Raw genomic sequence first — 20,964 nt, 5'->3', positions numbered from 1 at the left:
TATGACCCATCTACAACCACTCTTTGCCTTCTGTGAGCAAGCCAGTTCTAGATCCACAAAGCAATGTCCCCTTGGATCCCATGCCTCCTCCTCCTCCTTCTTCTTCATGTGCCTTGCGTGTTACATGCTTGGGCGATCATGGCTCTGCCCATCGAACGATCCCTTGCAGTATCAATGATATCACGCACACATGCCTCCTTACTTTCTCAATAAGCCTTGCTTGGGGTACCTTGTTAGATGCTTTGCTGAAATCCATATACACTACAATCTACTGCTCTACCTTCATCAATGTGTTTAGTCACATCCTCAAAAAGTACAGTCAGGCTCATAAGGCATGACGTGCTTTTGACAAAGCCATGCTGACTATTCCTAATATTATGCCTTGCCAAATGTTCATACATCCTGCCTCTCAGGATCTTCTCCATCAACTTATCAACCACTGAAGTAAGTCTCACTGGTCTATAATTTCCTGGGCTATCTCTACTCCCTTTCTTGAATAATGCAACAACATCCGCAACCCTCCAATCCTCTGGAACCTCTCCCGTCCCCATTGATGATGCAAAGATCATTGCCAGAGGCTCAGCAATCTCCTCCCTCGCTTCCCACAGTAGCCTGGGGTACATCTCGTCCGATCCCGGTGACTTATCCAACTCGATGCTTTCCAAAAGCTCCCGCACATCCTCTTTCTTAATATGTACATGTTCACGCTTTTCAGTCCACTGTAAGTCATCCCTATAATCGCCAAGTTCCTTTTCCGTAGTGAATACTGAAGCAAAGTGTTCATTAAGTATCTCTGCTATCTCCTCCAGTTCCATACACACATTTCCACTGTCACACTTGAAAGGTCCTATTCTTTCACGTCTTATCCTCTTGCTCTTCGCATACTTGTAGAATGCCTTGGGGTTTTCCTTAATCCTGTCCGCCAAGGCCTTCTCATGGCCCCTTCCGGCTCTCCTAATTTCTTTCTTAAGTTTCTTCCTGCTAGCCTTATAATCTTCAAGATCTCTATCATTACCTAGTTTTTTGAACCTTTCGTAAGCTTTTCTTTTCTTCTTGACAAGATTTACAACAGCCTTTGTACACCATGGTTCCTGTACTCAATCATCCTTTCCCTGTCTCATTGGAACATACTTATGCAGAACTCCACACAAATATCCCCTGAATGTTTGCCACATTTCTTCCATACATTCCCTCCGAACATCTGTTCCCAATTTATGCTTCCAAGTTCCTGCCTAATAGCCTCATATTTCCCCTTACTCCAATTAAACGCTTTTCTAACTTGTCTGTTCCTATCCCTGTCCAGTGCTGTGGTAAAGGAGACAGAATTGTGATCACTATGTCCAAAATGTTCTCCCACTGAGAGACTTGGCACCTGACCAGGTTCATTTCCCAATACCAGATCAAGTACAGCCTCTCCTCTTGTAGGCTTATCTACATGTGGTGTCAAGAAACCGTCTTGAACACACCTAACAAACTCCACCGCATCTAAACCCCTTGCTCTAGGGACATGCCAGTCGATATTTGGGAAATTAAAATCTCCCACCATGACAACTCTGTCATTATTACACCTTTCCAAAATCTGTCTCCCTACCTGCGCCTCGATGTCTCTGTTACTATTAGGTGGTCTATATATTAAAAAAAAGCACCCAGTGGAGTTATTGACCCCTTCCTATTCCTAACTTCCACCCACAGAGACACTGTAGACAATCCCAGTATGTCTTCCTCCTTTTCTGCAGCTGTCACACTATCTCTGAACAACAGTGCCACGCCCCCCCACCTCTTTTGCCTCTCTCTCTGTCCTTTCTAAAGCATCTGAAGCCTGGCGCTCTAAATAACCATTTCTGTCCCTGAGCCATTCAGGTGTCTGTAATGGCCACAACATCATAGCTCCAAGTACTGATCCATGCTCTAAGCTCATCCGCTTTGTTCATAATACATTGCATTAAAATAGACGCATCTCAAACCATCAGTCTGAGCACGTCCCTTCTCTATCACCTGCCTATCCTCCCTCTCACACTGTCTCCAAGCTTTCTCTATTTATGAGCCAACCGCCTCATCCTCCCGTCTCTTCAGTTTGGTTCCCATCCCCCAGCAATTCTAGTTTAAACTCTCCCCAGTAGCCTTAGCAAACCTTCCCACCAGGATATTGGTCCCCCTGGGATTCAGGTGCAACCCATCCTTTTGTACAGGTCATTCCTGCCCCAAAAGAGGTCCCAATGCCAGAAATCTGAATCCCTGACCTCTGCTCAAATCTGTCAGCCATGTATTTATCCTCCACCTCACTCTATTCCTATAGTCACTGTCACGTGGCACAAGCAGTAATCCCGAGATGACTACCTTTGTGGTCCTGCTTTTAGGACCTCCTCCCTTTTCCTGCTTATGTCATTGGTACCAAAATGTACCACGACCTCTGGCTGTTCTCCTTCCTACTTCAGGATATCATGGACGCGATCAGAAACATCCCAGACCCTGGCACCTGGGAGGCAAACTACCATCCGTGCTTCTTTCCTGCGTCCACAGAATTGCCTATCTGACCCCCTAATTATAGAGTCCCCTATCACTGCTGCCATCCTCTTCCTTTCCCTACCCTTCTGAGCCAAATGGCCAGACTCTGTGTCAAAGGTGCGGCCACTGTTGCTTCCCCCAGGTTGCCTATCTCTCCCCCCCCCCCCAACAGTACTTATTGTCAAGGGGTACTGCCACAGGGGTGCTCTCTAGTATCTGACCCCTGGCCTTCCCTCTCCTGATTGTTACCCTTTATCTGTCTCCCCAGGCCCCGGTGTGACTATCAGCCTATAGCTCCTATCTGTCACTTCATCATTTTCCTGACCCAGACAAAGGTCATTGAGCTGCATCTCCAGTTCGCTCTCACGGTCCCTCAGGAGCTGCAGCTTGACGCACCTGGCACAGATGTGACCGTCCGGGAGGCTGGGAGTCTCCCAGACTTCCTACATCTGACACCGAACACAGAACACCGGCCTCGCACACATTCTTCCTGTCTGTATTCTACACAGATAACCTATCTTGCTTCGACCCGTTATTGCCAAAGCCTTCCTACTCTACCTCCCTGTACTCTGTGCTTGCTCTATAAAGCTGTCTCCTTTTAAACTCTTCTCGCTGTTCTCACTGGCTGACGTCCATGCACTTGCGCAGTCGTGCCCCGATTAAACTACTGAAGAATTAACCGTCTCCTTTTAAACTCTTCTCGCTGTTCTCACTGACTGATGTCCTTGTGCTTGCACAGTCGTTCCCCAAACATTATAGGGGATTAGTTGGCATTTGATTACTAATTTAATTAGTTCGGCACAACGTTGTGGGCCAGAGAGCCTGTTCGTACACTGTGCTGTGTCTGTGTTGTAACACAATTTGTAAGAGTTCCAGTGAAGCAGTTTCACCCAAATTAGCATTAGTCCTTGCTTCAGTTTAGAATTGAGGGTGGGAGGAGGAGGTAGACAGTGTGGGGAATTTTTTTAAATTTAGAGATATAGCACAGTAACAATGAGCCCACGTCCGATTACACCTATGTGACCAAATAACCTACCAACCTGTAAGTCTTTAGAATGTGGGAGGAAATATGAGGACTAGGAGGAAACCCACTTTTCCAGATCCTTTGTGTAAGGAGGTGTCCTCTCTAAAATGTTCCGGGATCTGCATTACCCTTTCCAAAATGAGTATGTCTAATGGTAAAACTCCTCACTGTTATAACAGTAAAAGCTATCTGGATTTCAAAAGTTTACAAAAGTCAAAATTGGTTGGGGGTATGGTGGGGTTGCAAGAGTGAACAGAAGTTTTAGAAACATAGAAAACCTACAGCACAGCACAGGCCCTTCGGCCCACAAAGTTGTGCTGAAATTACTAGGTTTACCCATAGCCCTCTATTTTTCTAAGCTCCATGTACCTATCCAAAAGTCTCTTAAAAGACCCTATGGTATCCGCCTCTACCACCGTCACCAGCAGCCCATTCCACGAATAAAAGTTTTATTTTATTTATTCTTATTATTTATTTATTTATTATGTAGTTTATTTACTTTTTATTTAGAGATGTAGCACGGTCACAGGCCTTTCTGGCCCAACAAGCCCACATTACCCGACTGCACCCATGTAACCAATTAATCTACTGACCAGCATGTCTTTGGAGTGTGGGAGGAAACCCATGTGGACGTGGGGAGAACATATAAACTCCTTGCAGACAGCAGCAGAATTGAACCCAGGTCATGAGTGCTGTAAAAACATTTTTGCTGCTGCCCTACCATGTTACCCATTGTTTTTGCCATTGCCTATAAGGAGTTTGTACCTTCTCCGTGGGAATGCATGGGTTTTCCTCACACAATCCCTCATTCCAAGGACGTGCAGGTTATTAGTTTAATGGGTCATATGGGTACATGGGTGTAATCTGGTGGCATAGGCTCGTTGGGCCCAAAGGGCCTGTTACCGTGCTGTATCTGTAAATAAAAATTAATTAGGTTATAAATATCAAGATTTGCTGATATACCCAAAAATAGTTGCTCCTAGAATTTTCTCCTCTTTAATTGGGTTCCAAATTAATTCTAGATACCCGTCTTTTTCAATTTCAGTTCTGTTAATGAGAGCTGCCAAGTTTTGCAGGAACCAGAGTTTGCGCAGTCTCTGCTAAGAGATCCAAACACCCCCATCATCCGTAAGTCTCGAGGCACCTCCACCCAAGGAACGTCCACACATGCCTCTTCCCAGCAACTGGCCATGGATGATCAGAGGAGCAAGGCTGGCAGTGTCCACAGTAAGCTCAGCAGTTATCACGGCAGCCTTCACAGGTCGCGGGACGGCAGGTGAGTTAATCGATAGAAACACCACAGCAAACCAGAGAATCAGATTACCATTTGGAATTTCTAAGTTAGATTTCTTTTTGTATAGCAGATGTTGAGTTTCACATTATTGAAACTATTCAGTAGTATTGTTTGATATTTTATGTTAAGATAATAAGGTTTGCTAGGGAAGGGCTCAGAAGGGCAGGCTGTGTTGTAAATAGCTTAATTTCTTACACAGAGAACTGTTGCATCCCAATGCTTTTGTGATCCTAAGGTTCTTCAAAAGTCAAAAATAGGGCATAAAACTTGTTGCTTAAGGTCATTTCATTAAATGTTACAAGAGCAAGAAGAAGCATTGAGAAAACAAAGACTAGACTGAAAGTAGCTGTGTTCCTCTTGTACAAGATTTGAGATAACAGCAAATTCCAGTGTTAATTATTAACCTATAAAATAGCTGGAGTGAAGTGATGTGTCACCTGCGACTGAAAACTAAGTAGTGTCTAAAAATACAGAAGAAATTATATCACTAATGGAAGACTCACTGAACAATTACATGTATATAGATGATTATATGAAAATGAAAGCAAGTATTCGAAAGTTACAAGAAAAATAATTCATACCCAATCCAAAGAACATACTGTAGATATATATTTATAATTTTAAGAAAATGTATCAATTATAGCTTGAAGGAAGCTATGAGTTTCAACAAAAGGTTTTCTCAGTGCTTGGCTTTAAGCCTTTTCCATGGGTACTTCCTGTTAAATGGACTGAGTGCGGACGAACAAAGGGATCTGGGAGTTCAGATGCATAATTCCCTCAAAGTGGCGTCACAGGTAGACAGGGTTGAAAGAAGGCTTTTGGCAACCTGGCATTCATAAATCAAAGTATTGAGTATAGGAGTTGGGATGTTATGGTGAGGTTGTGTAAGACATTGGTGAGGTCAAATTTAGAGTATTGTGTGCAGTCCTGGTCACCTAACTATAGGAAGGATATCAGTAAGATTAAAAGAGTGCAGAGAAGATTTACTGGGATGTTGCCAGGTCTTCAGAAGTTGAGTTACAGGGAAAGATCGAACAGGTTAGGACTTCATTCTTTGGAGCGTAGAAGAATGAGGGGGGAGAGATAAATATGAGAAGACATGGCTTTAGGGTGAAAGGGGAAAAGATTAGGGGGAACGAGCTGCCATCTGACGTGGTAAATGCCTTAAGTTTTAAGAATAAATTGGATAGATACATGGATAGGAGAGGTCTGGAGGGTTATGGACTGGGTGCAGGTCAATGGGACTAGCGGAATAAAGTTTCGGCACAGACTAGAAGGGCAGAATAGCCTGTTTTCTGTGCTGTAGTGTTCTATGGTTCTATGGTAATTGTGGAGGTAGAATTTAAAGTACAGGATTGTTTAAAAATGTGCTAACTAATCTCAATGCAAATTGCAAGATATCGGAACTGAATTTATATCGATTGTGAAAGATTGAACCGATTGTGACTGGTCTTTAAAGGTGTGTAAACAGAGGGTGAGATCATTAAGTTTGGAGGTTGGTAAGGTAAACACAGAAGGTATTCTCACATCCAAGACAAGGAGCTATAAATAAGATAGTTACAAATAAATGCAAATAAGAAATGAAACTGAGGAACTCACTACCCCAAGAAGGGTTGAGGTGATAGAACAGAGGCTAGATAAACATAAGGGAGAAAGTAATAGTACAATATGTTCTCTGGTTGGATAAAGGATAGAAGGACACAATATTCTTTTGTAGACAATGATAATTAAACAAGTATGGTTACTCATTGCATTTAAGTCAAAGTTCAGCAACGGTAGAACATTTGTATTATATTCAGAAATATGAAGAAGACAACTAGGTGGGATGAGTGTTATGGGAGCAAACTGCGGTGAAGTTTTTAATTTTTGTTCTAGATTCCAGCATCTGCAATCTCTTTAGTCTAGCATTATAAGAAAGATGTTTTGCAGAGAGGAAGCTATGGAGAAAGATTGAAACACTATAGTAAGTTTTTTTTTAAAATAATTTTTTAACTCTCCATATTTGCATCATGATAAATGGATGTAGAGCCTCAGATCCATGACCCTGACAGAGGAAATAAGGCCATAAGACAAAGGAGCAGAGGTCGGCCATTCAGCCCATCGAGTCTGCAGCGCCATTTTATCATGAGCTGATCCATTCCCCAATTTAATCCCATTCCCCCGCCTTCTCACCATAACCTTTGATGCCCTGGCTACTCAGATACCTATCAATTTCTGCCTTAAATACACCCAATGACTTTGCCTCCACTGCCGCCCGTGGCAACAAATTCCATAGATTCACCACCCTCTGGCTAAAGAAATTTCATCGCATCTCTGTTCTGAATGGGCGCCCTTCAATCCTTAAGTCATGCCCTCTCGTACTAGGAAACAACTCATGGGAAACAACTTTGCCACATCCACTCTGTCCATGCCTTTCAACATTCGAAATGTTTCTATGAGGTCCCCCCTCATTCTTCTAAACTCCAAGGAATACAGTCCAAGAGTGGACAAATGTTCCTCATATGTTACCCCTCTCATTCCCGGAATCATTCTAGTGAATCTTCTCTGTACCCTCTCCAAGGTCAGCACATCCTTTCTTAAATAAGGAGACCAAAACTGCCCACAGTACTCCAAGTGAGGTCTTACCAGCACCTTATAGAGCCTCAACATCACATCCTTGCTCCTATACTCTATTCCTCTAGAAATGAATGCCAACATTGCATTCGCCTTCTTCACCGCCGACTCAACCTGGAGGTTAACCTTAAGGGTATCCTACATGAGGACTCCCAAGTCCCTCTGCACCTCAGAACTTTGAATTCTCTCCCCATTTAAATAATAGTCTGCCCATTTATTTCTTCTGCCAAAGTGCATAACCATACACTTTCCAACATTGTATTTCATTTGCCACTTCTTTGCCCATTCTTCCAATCTATCCAAGTCTCTCTGCAAACTCTGTTTCCTCAGCACTACCAGCCCCTCCACCTATCTTAGTACCATCAGCAATCTTAGCCACAAAGCCATCTATTCCATAATCCAAATGGTTGATGTACAACGTAAAAAGTAGCAGCCCCAACACGGACCCCTGTGGAACACCGCTGGTAACCGGCAGCCAACCAGAATAGGATCCCTTTTATTCCCACTCTCTGTTTCCTGCCAATCAGCCAACACCCTATCCACGTATGTAACTTCCCCGTAATTCCATCCACTGCATCTCCTTTGTCTAGCCTTCTTGTAATTTCCTCAAAAAATTGTAATAGGTTTGTCAGGCAGGATTTTGCTTTAAGGAAACCATGCTGAGTTCTGCCTATCTTGTCATATGCCTCCAGGTACTCCATAGTCTCATCCTTGACAGTCGACTCCAACAACTTCCCAACCACCGATGTCAAGTTAATAGGTCTATAATTTCCTTTTTGCTTCCTTGCCCCCTTCTTAAATAGCAGAGTGACATTTGCAATCTTCCAGTCCTCTGGAACCATGCCAGAATCTATCGACTTTTGAAAGATCATCGCTAATGCCTCTGCAATCTCCACAGCTACTTCCTTCAGAACACGAGGGTGCATTCCATCTGGTCTGGAACATTTACCTACCTTTAGACTATTCAGCTTCCTGAGTACTTTCTCTGTCGTAATTGTGACTGCGCACACTTCTCTTCCTTGCCACCCTTGAGTGTCCGGTATACTGCTGATGTCTTCCTCAGTGAAGACTGATGCAAAATACTCATTCAGTTCCTCCGCCATCTCCTTATCTCCCATTACAATTTCTCCAGCATCATTTTCTATCGGTCCTATATCTACTCTCACCTGTCTTTTACTCTTTATATACTTGAAAAAGCTTTTAGTATCCTCTTTGATATTATTTGCTAGTTTCCTTTCATAGTTCATCTTTTCCCTCTTAATGACCTTCTTAGTTTCCTTTTGTAAGCTTTGAAAAACTTCCCATCCTCTGTCTTCCCACTAATTTTTGCTTCCTTGTATGCCCTCTCCTTTGCTTTAACTTTGGCTTTGACTTCTCTTGTCAGCCACGGTTTCATCCTTTTTCCATTTGAAAATTTCTTCTTTTTTGGAATATACCTGTCTTGCACCTTCCTCACTTCTCGCATAAACTCTAGCCACTGCTGCTCTGCTGTCCTTCCCACCAGTGTCCCTTTCCAGTCAACTTTGGCCAGTTCCTCTCTCATGCCACTATAATTTCCTTTACTCCACTGAAATACCGACACATCAGATTTCGGCTTCTCCTTTTCAAATTTCACAGTGAACTCAATCACGTTATGATCACTGCCTCCTAAGGGTTCCTTCACCTCAATATCTCTAATCACCTCCGGTTCATTACACAGTACCCAATCCAGTACAGCCGATCCCCTAGTGGGCTCAACAACAAGCTGTTCTCACAGACATTCTGCAAATTCTCTCTCTTGAGATCCAGTGCTGACCTGATTTTCCCAATCCACTCGCATGTTAAAATCCTCCACAATTATCATAATACTGCCCTTCTGACAAGCCTTTTCTATTTCCAGTTGTAATTTGTAGTCCACATCACTGCAGCTGTTTGGAGGCCTGTATATAACTGCCATCAGGGTCCTTTTACCCCCGCAATTGCTTAGCTCAACCCATAACGATTCTGCACCTTCCGATCCTACGTCACCTCTTTCTAATGATTTAATATCATTTCTTACCAATAAAGCCACGCCACCCCTCTGCCTACCTGCCTGTCCTTCCGATACACCGTGTGTCCTTGGACGTTCACCTCCCAGAGACATGCATCCTTTAGTCACGTCTCAGTGATGGCCACAATATCATACCTGCCAATCTGTAGCTGTACAACAAGATCATCCACCTTATTCCTTATGTTGTGTGCATTTAAGTATAACACCTTAAGACCAGTATTTGGTACTTTTTGCTTTGATTGCACTGCAACTCATCCCAATGGCTACAAATTTGCCCCATCACCTGCCTGTCTTTCCTGCCATCTTTACTGCTCACTATCTTAGATTTATTTCTGTTTTCCCCTTCCTCTGCTCTATCATTCCAGTTTTCATCCCCCTGCCAAATTAGTTTAAACCCTCCCTAACAGCTCTATTAAACCTTCCTGCCAGGATATTGGTCCCTTCGGGTTCAGGTGTAACCTGTCCATTTTGAGCAGGTCCAAGAATCTGAAGCCCTGCCTCCTGCACCAGTCTCTCAGCCACACATTCATCTACCTGATCCTACTTTTCTTGCCCTTGCTAGCACGTGGAACAGGTAGCAATCCCGAGATTACTACCCTGGAGGTCCTGCTTCTCAGCTTCCTTCTGGAAATCTCTCTTCAGGACCTCCTCCCTTCTATCTATGTCATTGGTACCAACATGTAGCAAGATAACTGGCTGCTCGCCCCCTCCCTTCAGAATATTCTGGACCTGATCCGAGACATCCTGTACCCTGGCACCTGGGAGGCAACACACCATGCGGGTATTTCTATCAGGCTCACAGAACCTCCTGTCTGTTCCTCTGACTATGGAATCCCCTATGACTACCTCATTCCTCTTCTCCCTCCTTCCCTCCTGCATAACAGCGCCAGGCTCAGTGCCAGAGACCCGGTAACCGTGGGCGTCCCCTGTCAGATTATCCCCCTCAACAGCATCCAGAACAAGATATTTGTTGCTGAGGGGGACAGCCACAGGGGTGCTCACCACTATCCGGGCATTTTCCTTCCCTCTCCTGACAGTCACCCAGTTTTCTGACCCCTGTAGCCTAGGGATGACTACCTCCCTGTAGCTCCTGTCTATCACCTCTTCACTTTCTCTAATAAGCAGTAGGTCATCAGGCTGCAGCTCCAGATCCCTGACACAGTCTCTGAGGAGCTGCATCTCGGTGCACCTGGTGCAGACATGGCCATCGGAGGCTGGAGGTCTCCCAGGATTCCCACATCTGACACCCTGAACAAAGCACTAACCCTGCAGGCATGCTATCTAATTCTACAGGAATGAAACAGGAAAAATAAGTCTACTCACCCACTTACCTCGCCAAACAGATGAACTTTTTAAACCGTTAGCTCGTACCGTTAGCTATGTGAGCCCTGCTGTTCCTGTCTGTCCGGGCCGATTTGCCAAGGGGAAGAAAGAGAGTTGGTGCCAAAAAAATAGGCCAAACCTACATAGAATTACTTTGTCAGTAATTGTGGTATCTAATTTGTACGTTGAAGATTGTGAAAAGGAATAAATTGTGAAAGCCTAAGGAGAATATTAGCTGGGATTCAGAAGTTTAGTTTATAGTTGCAAGAAAAAGTTCATGAACCCTTTGCAATTACCTGGTTTTCTACACTAATTACTCATAAAATGTGGCCTGATCTTTATCTAAGTCACAATAATAGACAAACACAATCTGTCTAGACTAATAACACACAAACAATTGTAGTTTTCATGTCTTTATTGGACACATTGTTCAATTATTCACATTCGAGGCTGGAAGAATTATGTGAACCCTTGTATCTAATAACAGGTAGAAACTCCTTTAGCAGCAATAACCTCCTGTAGCTGCTGATCAGACTTACACAATGGCAAGGAGGAATTTTAGACCATTCCTTCATACAAAACTGTTTCAGTTCATCAATATTTTTGAGATATGTTGCATGAATAGCCCTCTTCAGGTCATGCCACAGCACCTCAATTGGGTTAAGGTCTGGACTCTGACTTGGCCATTGCAAAACATGAATTTTCTTCTCCTTAAACCTTTCTGTTGTTGATTTGTGTTTTGGATCATTGTCTTGTTTCATCATCCAACTTCTATTAAGCTTCACATAACTGACCGCTACCCTGACATTCTCCTGTAAAATGTCTTGATACAATTTTGAATTCATTGTTCCCACAATTATTGCAAGCTGTTCAGGCCCTGAGGCAGCAAGGCAGCCTCAACCATGATGCTCCTTTCACTATGATTCACACAGTTGGGATAAGGTGTTGGTGTGCAGTGCCCTGTTTCCTCCAAACACAGCAGTGTGCATTTCTACCGGAACATTCAACATTTGTCTCATCTGTCCACAGAACATTGTCCCAGAAGCATTATGGAACATCCAGGTGGTCTGTCACAAACTTAAGACATGCAGCAATGCTGTTTTTGGTGAGCAGTGGTTTCCTCCATGGTGACCTTCCATGATCACCATTCTTGCTCAGTGTTTTTCTTATAGTTGACACATGAACAGAGACTTTAGCAAGTTCTAGAGTTTTCTGCAGGACTTTTGCTGTTACCTTTGTGTTCTTTTTTGCTTCCTTCAGCATTGCATGTTGTGCTGTCAGTATGATCTTTGCAGGACACCCACTCTAGGGAGAGTAGCAACAGTGCTGAATTTCCTCTATTTGTAGGCGATTTCTCTAACAGTGGACCGATGAACACTCAGGTCTTTAGAAATACTTTTGTAGCCTTTTCCAGCTTCATGCATCTCTACAGTTCTTTTAAGGTCCTCTAGAAGTTCTTTTGGTTGAGGCATGATGCACATAAACAGATTTTTCTTGAGAAGAACAGTCTCTGTCAGTAACTTGACTTTGTGTGTCTTTTTGTATAGAGCAAAGCACCTTGACAACCCACGTCTCCAATCTCATCTCATTGATTGGAACACCTGACTCCAAATAGCTTTTAGAAACGTAGAAACATAGAAAACCTACAGCACAATACAGGCCCTTCAGCCCACAATGCTGTGCCGAACATGTACTTACTTTAGAAATTACCCATAGCCCTCTATTTTTCGAAGCTCCATGTACCTATCCAGGAGTCTCTCAAAAGACCCTATCGTATCCGCCTCCAGTACCGTCGCCGGCGGCCCATTCCAAGCACTCACCACTCTCTGCATTAAAAAAACTTACCCCTAACATCTACCCTGTACTTACTTCCAAGCACCTTAAAACTGTGCCTTCTCGTGATAGCTATTTCAGCTCTGGGAAAAAGCCTCTTGACTATCCACATGATCAATGCATCTCATCTTATACACCTCTATCAGGTCACCTTTCATCCTTCGTTGCTCCAAGGAGAAAAGGCAGAGTTCACTCAACCTGTTCTCATAAGGCATGCTCCCCAATCCAGGGAACATCCTTGTAAACCTCCTCTGCACCCTTTCTATAGATTCCACATCCGTCCTGCAGTGAGGTGACCAGAAATGAGCACAGTACTCCAAGTGGGTCTGACCAGGGTCCTATATAGCTGTAACATTACCTCTTGGCTCTTATGCTCAATCCCATGGTTGATGAAGGCCAATGCACCATATGCTTTCTTAACTACAGAGACAACCTGCACAACACCTTTGAGTATCCTATGGACTTGGACCCCAGGATCCCTCTGATCCTCCACACTACCAAGAGTCTGACAATTAATACTATATTCTGCCATCATATTTGACCTATGAAAATGACCCACCTCACACTTATCTGGGTTGAACTCCACCTGCCACTTCTCAGCCCAGTTTTGCATCCTATCGATGTCCCACTGTAACCTCTGGCAGCCCTCCATGCTATCCACAATGCACCCAACCTTTGTGTCATCAGCAAATTTACTAACCCATCCCTCCACTTCCTCATCCAGGTCGCTTATGAAAATCATGAAGAGAAAGGGTCCCAGAACAGATCCCTGAGGCACACCACTGGTCACCAACCTCCATGCAGAATATGACCCGTCTACAACCACTCTTTGCCTTCTGTGGGCAAGCCAATTCTGGATCCACAAACCAAGGTCCCATGGATCCCATGCCTCCTTACTTTCTCAATAAGCCTTGCATAGGGTACCTGAAATCCATAAACATCATATCTACTGCTCTGCCTTCATCAATGTGTTTAGTCACGTCCTCAAAAAATTTAATCAGGCTCATAAGGCACGACCTGCCTTTGACAAAGCCATGCTGACTATTCCTGATCAGATTATGCCTCTCCAAAATTTTCATAAATCCTGCCTTTCAGGATCTTCTCCATCAACTTACCAACCACTGAAGTAAGACTCACTGGTCCGTATTTTCCTGGGCTATCTCTACTCCCTTTCTTGAATAAGGGAACAACATCTGCAACCCTCCAATCCTCCAGAACCTCTCCTGTTGCCATTGATGATGCAAAGATCATTGCCAGAGGCTCAGCAATCTCCTCCCTCACCTCCCACAGTAGCCTGGAGAACATTTTGTCCGGTCCCGGAGACTTATCCAACTTGATGCTTTCGGAAAGCTCCAGCACGTCTTCTTTCTTAATGTCTGTATGCACAAGCTATTCAATCCACTGTAAGTCATCCCTATAATTGCCAAGATCCTTTTCAGTAGTGGAAACTGAAGCGAAGTATTCATTCAGTACCTTTGCTATCTCCTCCAGTTCCATACACACTTTTCCACTGTCACACTTGATTGGTCCTTTTCTCTCACATCTTACCCTCTTGCTCTTCACATACTTCACTTGACTGTCTCTTGAGGCCCTGGTGTGACTGCTTGCCTATAGCTCCTCTCTATCTCCTCCTCACTTTCTCTGACCAGACAAAGGTCATCTTTGGTAGAAGGCATTACCCCAGAGGTTTACATACTTTTTTGAACCTAGACTGTGATTGTTTAAATGGTGTACTCATTATTGACGAGACAAAGTGCAATTGTTTCTGTGCTATTGGTTTAGGCAGATTGTGTTTGTCTTATTGTGACTTGGATGAAGATCAGACCACATTTTATGAGTAATTAATGCAGAAAACCAGGTAATTGCAAAAGGTTCACAATTTTTTTTTCTTGGAACTGTAAATCCACAGTTGGTGAGTCCAGTGGCTTTATTTCTGTCTTTATATCGCTGGTCAGTTATTTTGGTTTTGCATTTCCACTATCAGTGCTCAGAAAATGGGCTGACTCTAGGTAACATCCATCAGATGTGTTCGTAAGATTTGGTGGGGTGCTGCTGACTTGAGCTCTACCTTCAACCAGTTCTGGTTACTACCTTGTGAACTGACCGGCTGACTACATGGGCAGCCAGAGGAAACAACTTGATGATATGTGTTGCTTGATGTTTTACCAGATACACACCCTGCAGCTTCAGAGCTCTGGATGAGCGGTTGGTTCATGGCAGTCTTCCAAGGCTGAACGATCAGTCACGGCAGAGCAGCCTGCACCGCCTCAACGACCAGTCCCGGCACAGCAGTGTCAGAGATCTGACGAACCCAGCGACGCACATCACCCATGGCACTAGCATGAACCGAGTCATTGAGGAAGACTGTACAAGTGCCTAAGTGGTGCCTCAGCGTCAAAGGCAAAATGGTTTACAAAGAAAAAATCAATATAACTGGAGCCAGAAAGATCAGCAACCAAACACAAGGAGATTTCAAATGGCCGCTTGGAGAAACTTGTTTGGAAGCATAACAACTGTTGTAAATTTCAAAGGGAAGGAAGATTACAAGCTGGTGGACTTTTTCTCAACGTTGTTCATAAAAATCCAGGAATAGGAATATTGATAGCTCTCGGTTTTTATAGCCTTGTTGTGATATCTTCACATATGTATTCTTGATGCAGAAATTGATTGTAAAGACATTGACCAATACCCCATTTTGGAAGAGAAAAGGGTAAATGTTTGGATTCTCTTTTATTTATAGCTGAACTGCAAAGACAGTAGCATATCTGTTAGTTTTCAAGGTACACATCTCAAACAGATAGAATCCTATTGTTGAAAATAGGATTTATCATAAAGATCAAGTCATGTAATATTGTGTAGAAGTATGTTGCATTTACTTGAAATAAGCTTGGTTTAGGGAAGAGGCTAGTGCAAGATCCATAGCCACTATTCATGTCAGGTCATTGCAATGCTACCTCATAGCATCCTGTCTTAATTTTTTTGGAGAGGAAACATCACTCAGCTATTTGGGCCAATTTATTAATCACAGCATTATTCTATCGATTAACTCGTGCATTGCACTTGATGGGTGTTGGGCAGGTTGATTTGTGAACAGATGTTAGGCGCATGATGTTAATTCAGCAAAAATTGATGACTTAATGTCATAATTATATTGATATCACAGGTTGGTTACCTGCAGCAGATACTAGGGTTCCAGTAATCTATGGTAATGCTTGATCTAATGGCCACCACCATTCCTGAATCCCGGCTTTAAACTAACATCTGGATGAATGGATTCTGCATCTGCTGGGATTGGGATCTTCATCTCCACTGGTTAATAGCAACTTTGGGTTTATTGGGTTTACTACCTTGTTGATCTTTTGCTAATGTCTATCCAAACCAAGTTTAATCTTCAATTGCAGCTTCTCTGGAATGAATTCAGACAAGGTTTTAAAAAGTAAAATCTGTTTAAGGTCTTGCAGTCTTCTCTCCTGTTGACCAATTAACTGAGCCACAGTTCAAGTAGGTGCTTTCAAATATTTGTCAGTATTTTCACAAAGGTGCTAGCTGTATAATTAAACCATACCCCTGCTCTGTAGCCTAAACTTTTCTCATTGTAAATGTCACTGCATAGCTCGGTGACAGGTCTCCTATTTCTGATTCTGAAAGTTTAAGCCCTACTCCAGGGTCTGCACCAATCTGGAACATCATTGCTGACTGCTGGTTTGGTAATGGTTCCATCTTTTGCATGAGACATCAGTCCAGAGCTCCACACATCAAAGTTGCTGGTGAATGCAGCAGGCCAGGCAGCATCTCTAGGAAGAGGTGCAGTCGACGTTTCAGGCCAAGACCCTTCGTCAGTCCAGAGCTCCATCTGCTTTCTCATCTTGGCCAATACTTAGCCTCCTCATCTATTATATAGTTGTGTGCAAATTACTTGTTGCAATTCTTACATTGCAACAGTGGCTACCATTTCAGGAATATTTATTTTATTTTATGGCCTTGCGGTTGAGGAGGCATCATGTGTCTGCAAGTTTATTTCTTTCTAGGTAGACTAATGGTCTTAATTTCAAAAGTGTGGTTAATGTACCTGTAGTGAAACAACCAAGAAGTATCTCAGCAAGATCTGAGTCTATCACTTGTTTGTGATCTGGGCTAGATACTGGTGTCCCTTGCATTATAATTCCTCCATATTTCTGAACAGAGGAGATAAAAGATTTGAGCTATGGATAAAGAAAGGTCTTACAACCTACCTCTCATTTATAGATAAAAGAGTATTACAAAGTTTCCAAATCCTGCAGGACAAACATGGCCTAGAACATAATGACTTTTTTTAGGTACCTTCAAGTACGAAACTATGTTAACCAGAGTTGTAGATATACAGACCTATCAACAGTAGAATTAGAATTTTTCAAGATTCTGAATTCAGCTTGCAGTTCAACACCTAGTAAATCAGTTTCTCGATTATATAATGCACTCTCCCATGCTAAAAATGTAAATACACTGTATATTAAAGAGAAGTGGGAGAAAGAAGTGGGGTTGGTACTTTCAGAGGAGGCTTGGGAGAAAATCTGCAGCTTTCAATGGTCCTCGACTAATCCTTTGACTTGGAGAGAACATTGTTGGAAAAACATTATAAGATACTTCAAGACCCCATATCAGGAAAAATATAAAGATACAAATGTGATGTGTTGGAGAAGGTGCGGCTCCAAGGAGGCAAATCATTTTCATGTTTTTTGGGACAGCTTCTGTATTTCCATGAATAATATTGTGTAGCTTCCAGCACTCAACTTCCTCTGCCATTCCAGCTTAGTACTGCAAAGGGACCAATGTTTCTATGACTTTCTGGTTTGCTCAACCATCTCCACTTCTTGTAGCACTTTTCCATTGAGCCGCATGAGATAAAACACCAGTTCTTTACCTCATCCTATCCTGCCCACCAGGAATCCAAACTGTCTACCGAAGAGAAGCCACAGTTCACATGCATCTCCAATTTAATGTATTGCCATCAGTGCTCACAGTAGCTCACCTACTTTGGAAAGACTGAACAGAGATTGGATAACTGCTTTGCAGAACACCTCAGTTAAATCCGAGGTGAATCTGAAATCAAATGACTGGAGGAACTCAGCAGGTCAGGCAGCATTTATGGAGAGGAATAAACATTTGACATTTTGGGCTGAGACCTTTCAACAGGACTCAGTCACCTGTTGCTTCAATTCTCCATCTCAGTCCAAACCTGCTCTGTCTTTGCCCTCTGATGCTTTAGCAGTGTAAGTTAAGGGAACAATTTGTCAGCTTCCAGTTGGCACATGGGGCTCTCTGGATTTGATATTGAATCTAGCAGTTTCAGTTAACTAACTGACCTGTTCTGATGTAAAATCATCCTCTAAAAATAATAATTTTAGTTTTTTCTGCATTCCTTTATTTTAATTTCCAGCAATGAGTATACCACAATTCCAGCATGTTTTTTTTTCTTCTTTTACATTCATTGATCTATTAATTAACACCACTCCAACCTGATAGCATGAACATTGATTTCTCTATATTCCTATAATTACTCCTCCCACTTCTCTCTTTTTCCATTCCTCATTCTGGCTCCCCTCTTACTCTTCCTTCCCTTTCTCCAATGATCTACTCTCCCTTCCTATCAGATACCAACCTTCAGCCCTGTACCTTTTCCACCTATCCACTCCTAGCTCCTTAATTTATCTCCCCTCCCTTCCTGCCTCCCCTCATCTTATTTTGGCTTCTCCATCCTTTCCAGTCCTGATGAAGAGACTCAGCCTGAAACATCAACTGTTAAGTCTGCTCCATGGATGCTGTTGACCTAATGAGTCCTTCCAGAATTATGCGTGTATTGAGAATGCACTATTTTGTTTTGAGCTGAAGTCAAATCAATGTTCACAGATTTTCTTTGAGGTTACTGGAGATCTGATTTCTTCTTTGATGGCAAAGGCTGAATAGCAACATTTTTATTTCCTCAGTGACCTGAACTCATAAAAATGTTTCTTCCACTGATTTACAAGGACAATTTCTTCCTACTTTTCACAAGTTAATGCTACTCAGCATTTAAGTCTTTATTACCACTGTGATCACAAGATCTTTATTTTTTATTTAGCAGTACAGCGCAGAATAGACCTTTCCAGCCCTTCAAGTCACACTGCTCAGCAACCCCTGATTTAAACCTAACCTAATCACAGGACAATTAACACTATCAATTAACCTACTAACTGGTACATCTTTGAACTGTGGGAGGAAACTGGAGCACCCGGAGGAAATGCGCATTCCAAAAGAAAGTCCTTGCAGCGGACACTGGGATTGAACGCCAACACTCTAAGCTGTAATATTGTTGTGCTAGCTGCTACATTCTCGTAGTGCCCGGCTCATAAGATCCTGTTTTCTTTCATGACTAAGTGATTAACTTGATAAAACTGTCCCATCTATTTAAATGTGCCCAAGAAATTGTACTAACCACTCTCATCCAAGATAGGCACCATGTGCAGCAATCCTTTGCTCTTCTAGTGTCTCTCATCCCAACTTCTGTTTCATTGGTAATTTTTCTTTGCCCCAAAGATAAAGTTTAAAGAAGATCCTAACAAATCAAGGCTTGATATATTTAAAAGACATATAAATGAAAAGGCACAATATTTCAAAATCTTAGAATTTCAAAAGGGAACTATCAAAAGGACTTGAAAGACATTTGGACAGGTACGTGAATATGAAAAGCTTTGAGGGATGTGGGCAAATGGGACTGGCATCTTGATTGACATGAATGAGCTGGGCTGAAGGGCCTGTTACTGTGCTGTCATTGTATGATTCACTGGAGAAATTGTTCCTAATCGTTCCTCATAATTTAAACCTGATCAAGCTTTAATGAAAACACTAGAATGAATGTGGAGCTCTGAAACATGCTGTATTGCTCTATCATTTGGTGAACTGATTATATATAGACTTGGGCTGAAAACAGTAGTTGAGATTAACTATGCAAACACGAGGAAATCTGCAGGTGCTGGAAATTCAAGCAACACATACAAAAAATGCTGTTGAACGCAGCAGGCCAGGCAGCATCTATGGGAAGAGGTACGGTTGATGTTTTGGGCTGAGACCCTTCGTCAGGACTAACTGAAAGAAGAGGATTTATTTATTAACTAATTGTGCCACATACTGCATCTTCAACACTCAGTGGCTCCCTTGGAAACCAGTGTGCTGCATCTGTCCTGATCATCCTGTGAAGTTGAATCAACAAAGGAGAGGAACTGCATTTTATCAATTTTGTAATGGGTGCATATCTTCCTCCACATCTACAACAGTTATGACAACCCACCTATTCTAAGGCATCATCAAAACTCCGGGCCAACATAAATTGCAGTCACCACTACCATCTTGCCAGCGGTTTGTTCCAGGTTTGGGTTGCTTGCACTGGTGGTGGCTATGCTTGGTTTATGAAATGCTTTTCATCTGTCGTAAGCATTTTGTGCATCACCTGAGACTCTGTTCACAATAAAATGCAAAGAAAGGCAACATTAACTTGCACTCACCCCATAAAGAACTTATTTGTTCTCTATAGAATTGTGGCTGGATGTATAGTTTGGTAACATGTCTTGCCCTACCCCACTCCCCAGGTTTAGCACTTTAATTGAGTGTATAGCTGTTGTGCAGTAGTTGTAAATTAGATTATTTTTAGAGAGCAGTAGATTTTTAATAAAAATAAATGATTTCCCTGTGTCTGTGTTTTTACTTTTAAGTTTTCAGTTCCTTGGACATTTTGATTTTGTATAGTTGCTACATTCCATTTCGATATGCAGCATTTTAAGGATTCATTCATCCTTCAAGTGTGGGTGCAACGGGTGAGTAGTGGATTTATTGCCCAACTCTATCTTGCTTTGAGCTGAATCAGAATAAGGTTTATAATCTCTGCGATATGGAACCTATTGCAGCAGTACAATACAATACAAAGTATATTAAAAATTACAATAAGTATATATTTATATCTAAAAATTTAAAAAGTAATGCACCAACAGAGTAAAATTATGTGTTGTTCTAGGACAGAACAGTAATCTGATGGTTAAGGGGAAGAAATTGTTCCTAAAGCACAGAGTACGTGTTCAGGCTCATATATCTCCTCACTGATAGTACAAATGAGAAGAGGCATGTCCTTGGTGGTTGGGGTCCTTAATGGTGGATGCTGCGTTCTTGAAGCATTGCCTGTTGAAGATGCCCCTAATAATGGGGAGGCTAGTGTCCTTGATGGAACTGGCTGAGTGTACAACCCTGTGCTGCATTTTTTAATCCTGTTCAGTGGCTCCCTCCATACAGTGATGCAACAATTAGATTGCTCTCCATAGTACTCCTGTAGAAACTTGC

General features: G+C 42.6%; 1 protein-coding gene across 5 annotated transcripts in view; it reads left to right on the top strand.

Annotated features, from left to right (window-relative positions):
* Nucleotides 1-20,314, top strand: part of LOC140193913 (frizzled-3) — a 100,508-nt gene extending 80,194 nt beyond the window's left edge. For all 5 annotated transcript variants that reach the window (XM_072251076.1, XM_072251077.1, XM_072251073.1 and 2 more), the window contains 2 exons: nucleotides 4,575-4,805; nucleotides 14,791-20,314. In XM_072251076.1, the coding sequence (XP_072107177.1) occupies nucleotides 4,575-4,805; nucleotides 14,791-15,001 (442 nt within the window). In that variant the 3' untranslated portion in view covers nucleotides 15,002-20,314. The remainder of the gene's footprint in view (nucleotides 1-4,574; nucleotides 4,806-14,790) is intronic.
* The last annotated feature ends 650 nt before the right edge of the window (nucleotides 20,315-20,964 follow it).

Source organism: Mobula birostris, chromosome 2, assembly GCF_030028105.1.
Source record: "Mobula birostris isolate sMobBir1 chromosome 2, sMobBir1.hap1, whole genome shotgun sequence".
Classification (NCBI taxonomy): Eukaryota; Metazoa; Chordata; class Chondrichthyes; order Myliobatiformes; family Myliobatidae; genus Mobula; species Mobula birostris.
The sequence above is the reverse complement of the archived record's forward strand: the minus strand, read 5'-3'. Positions and strand labels throughout refer to the sequence as shown.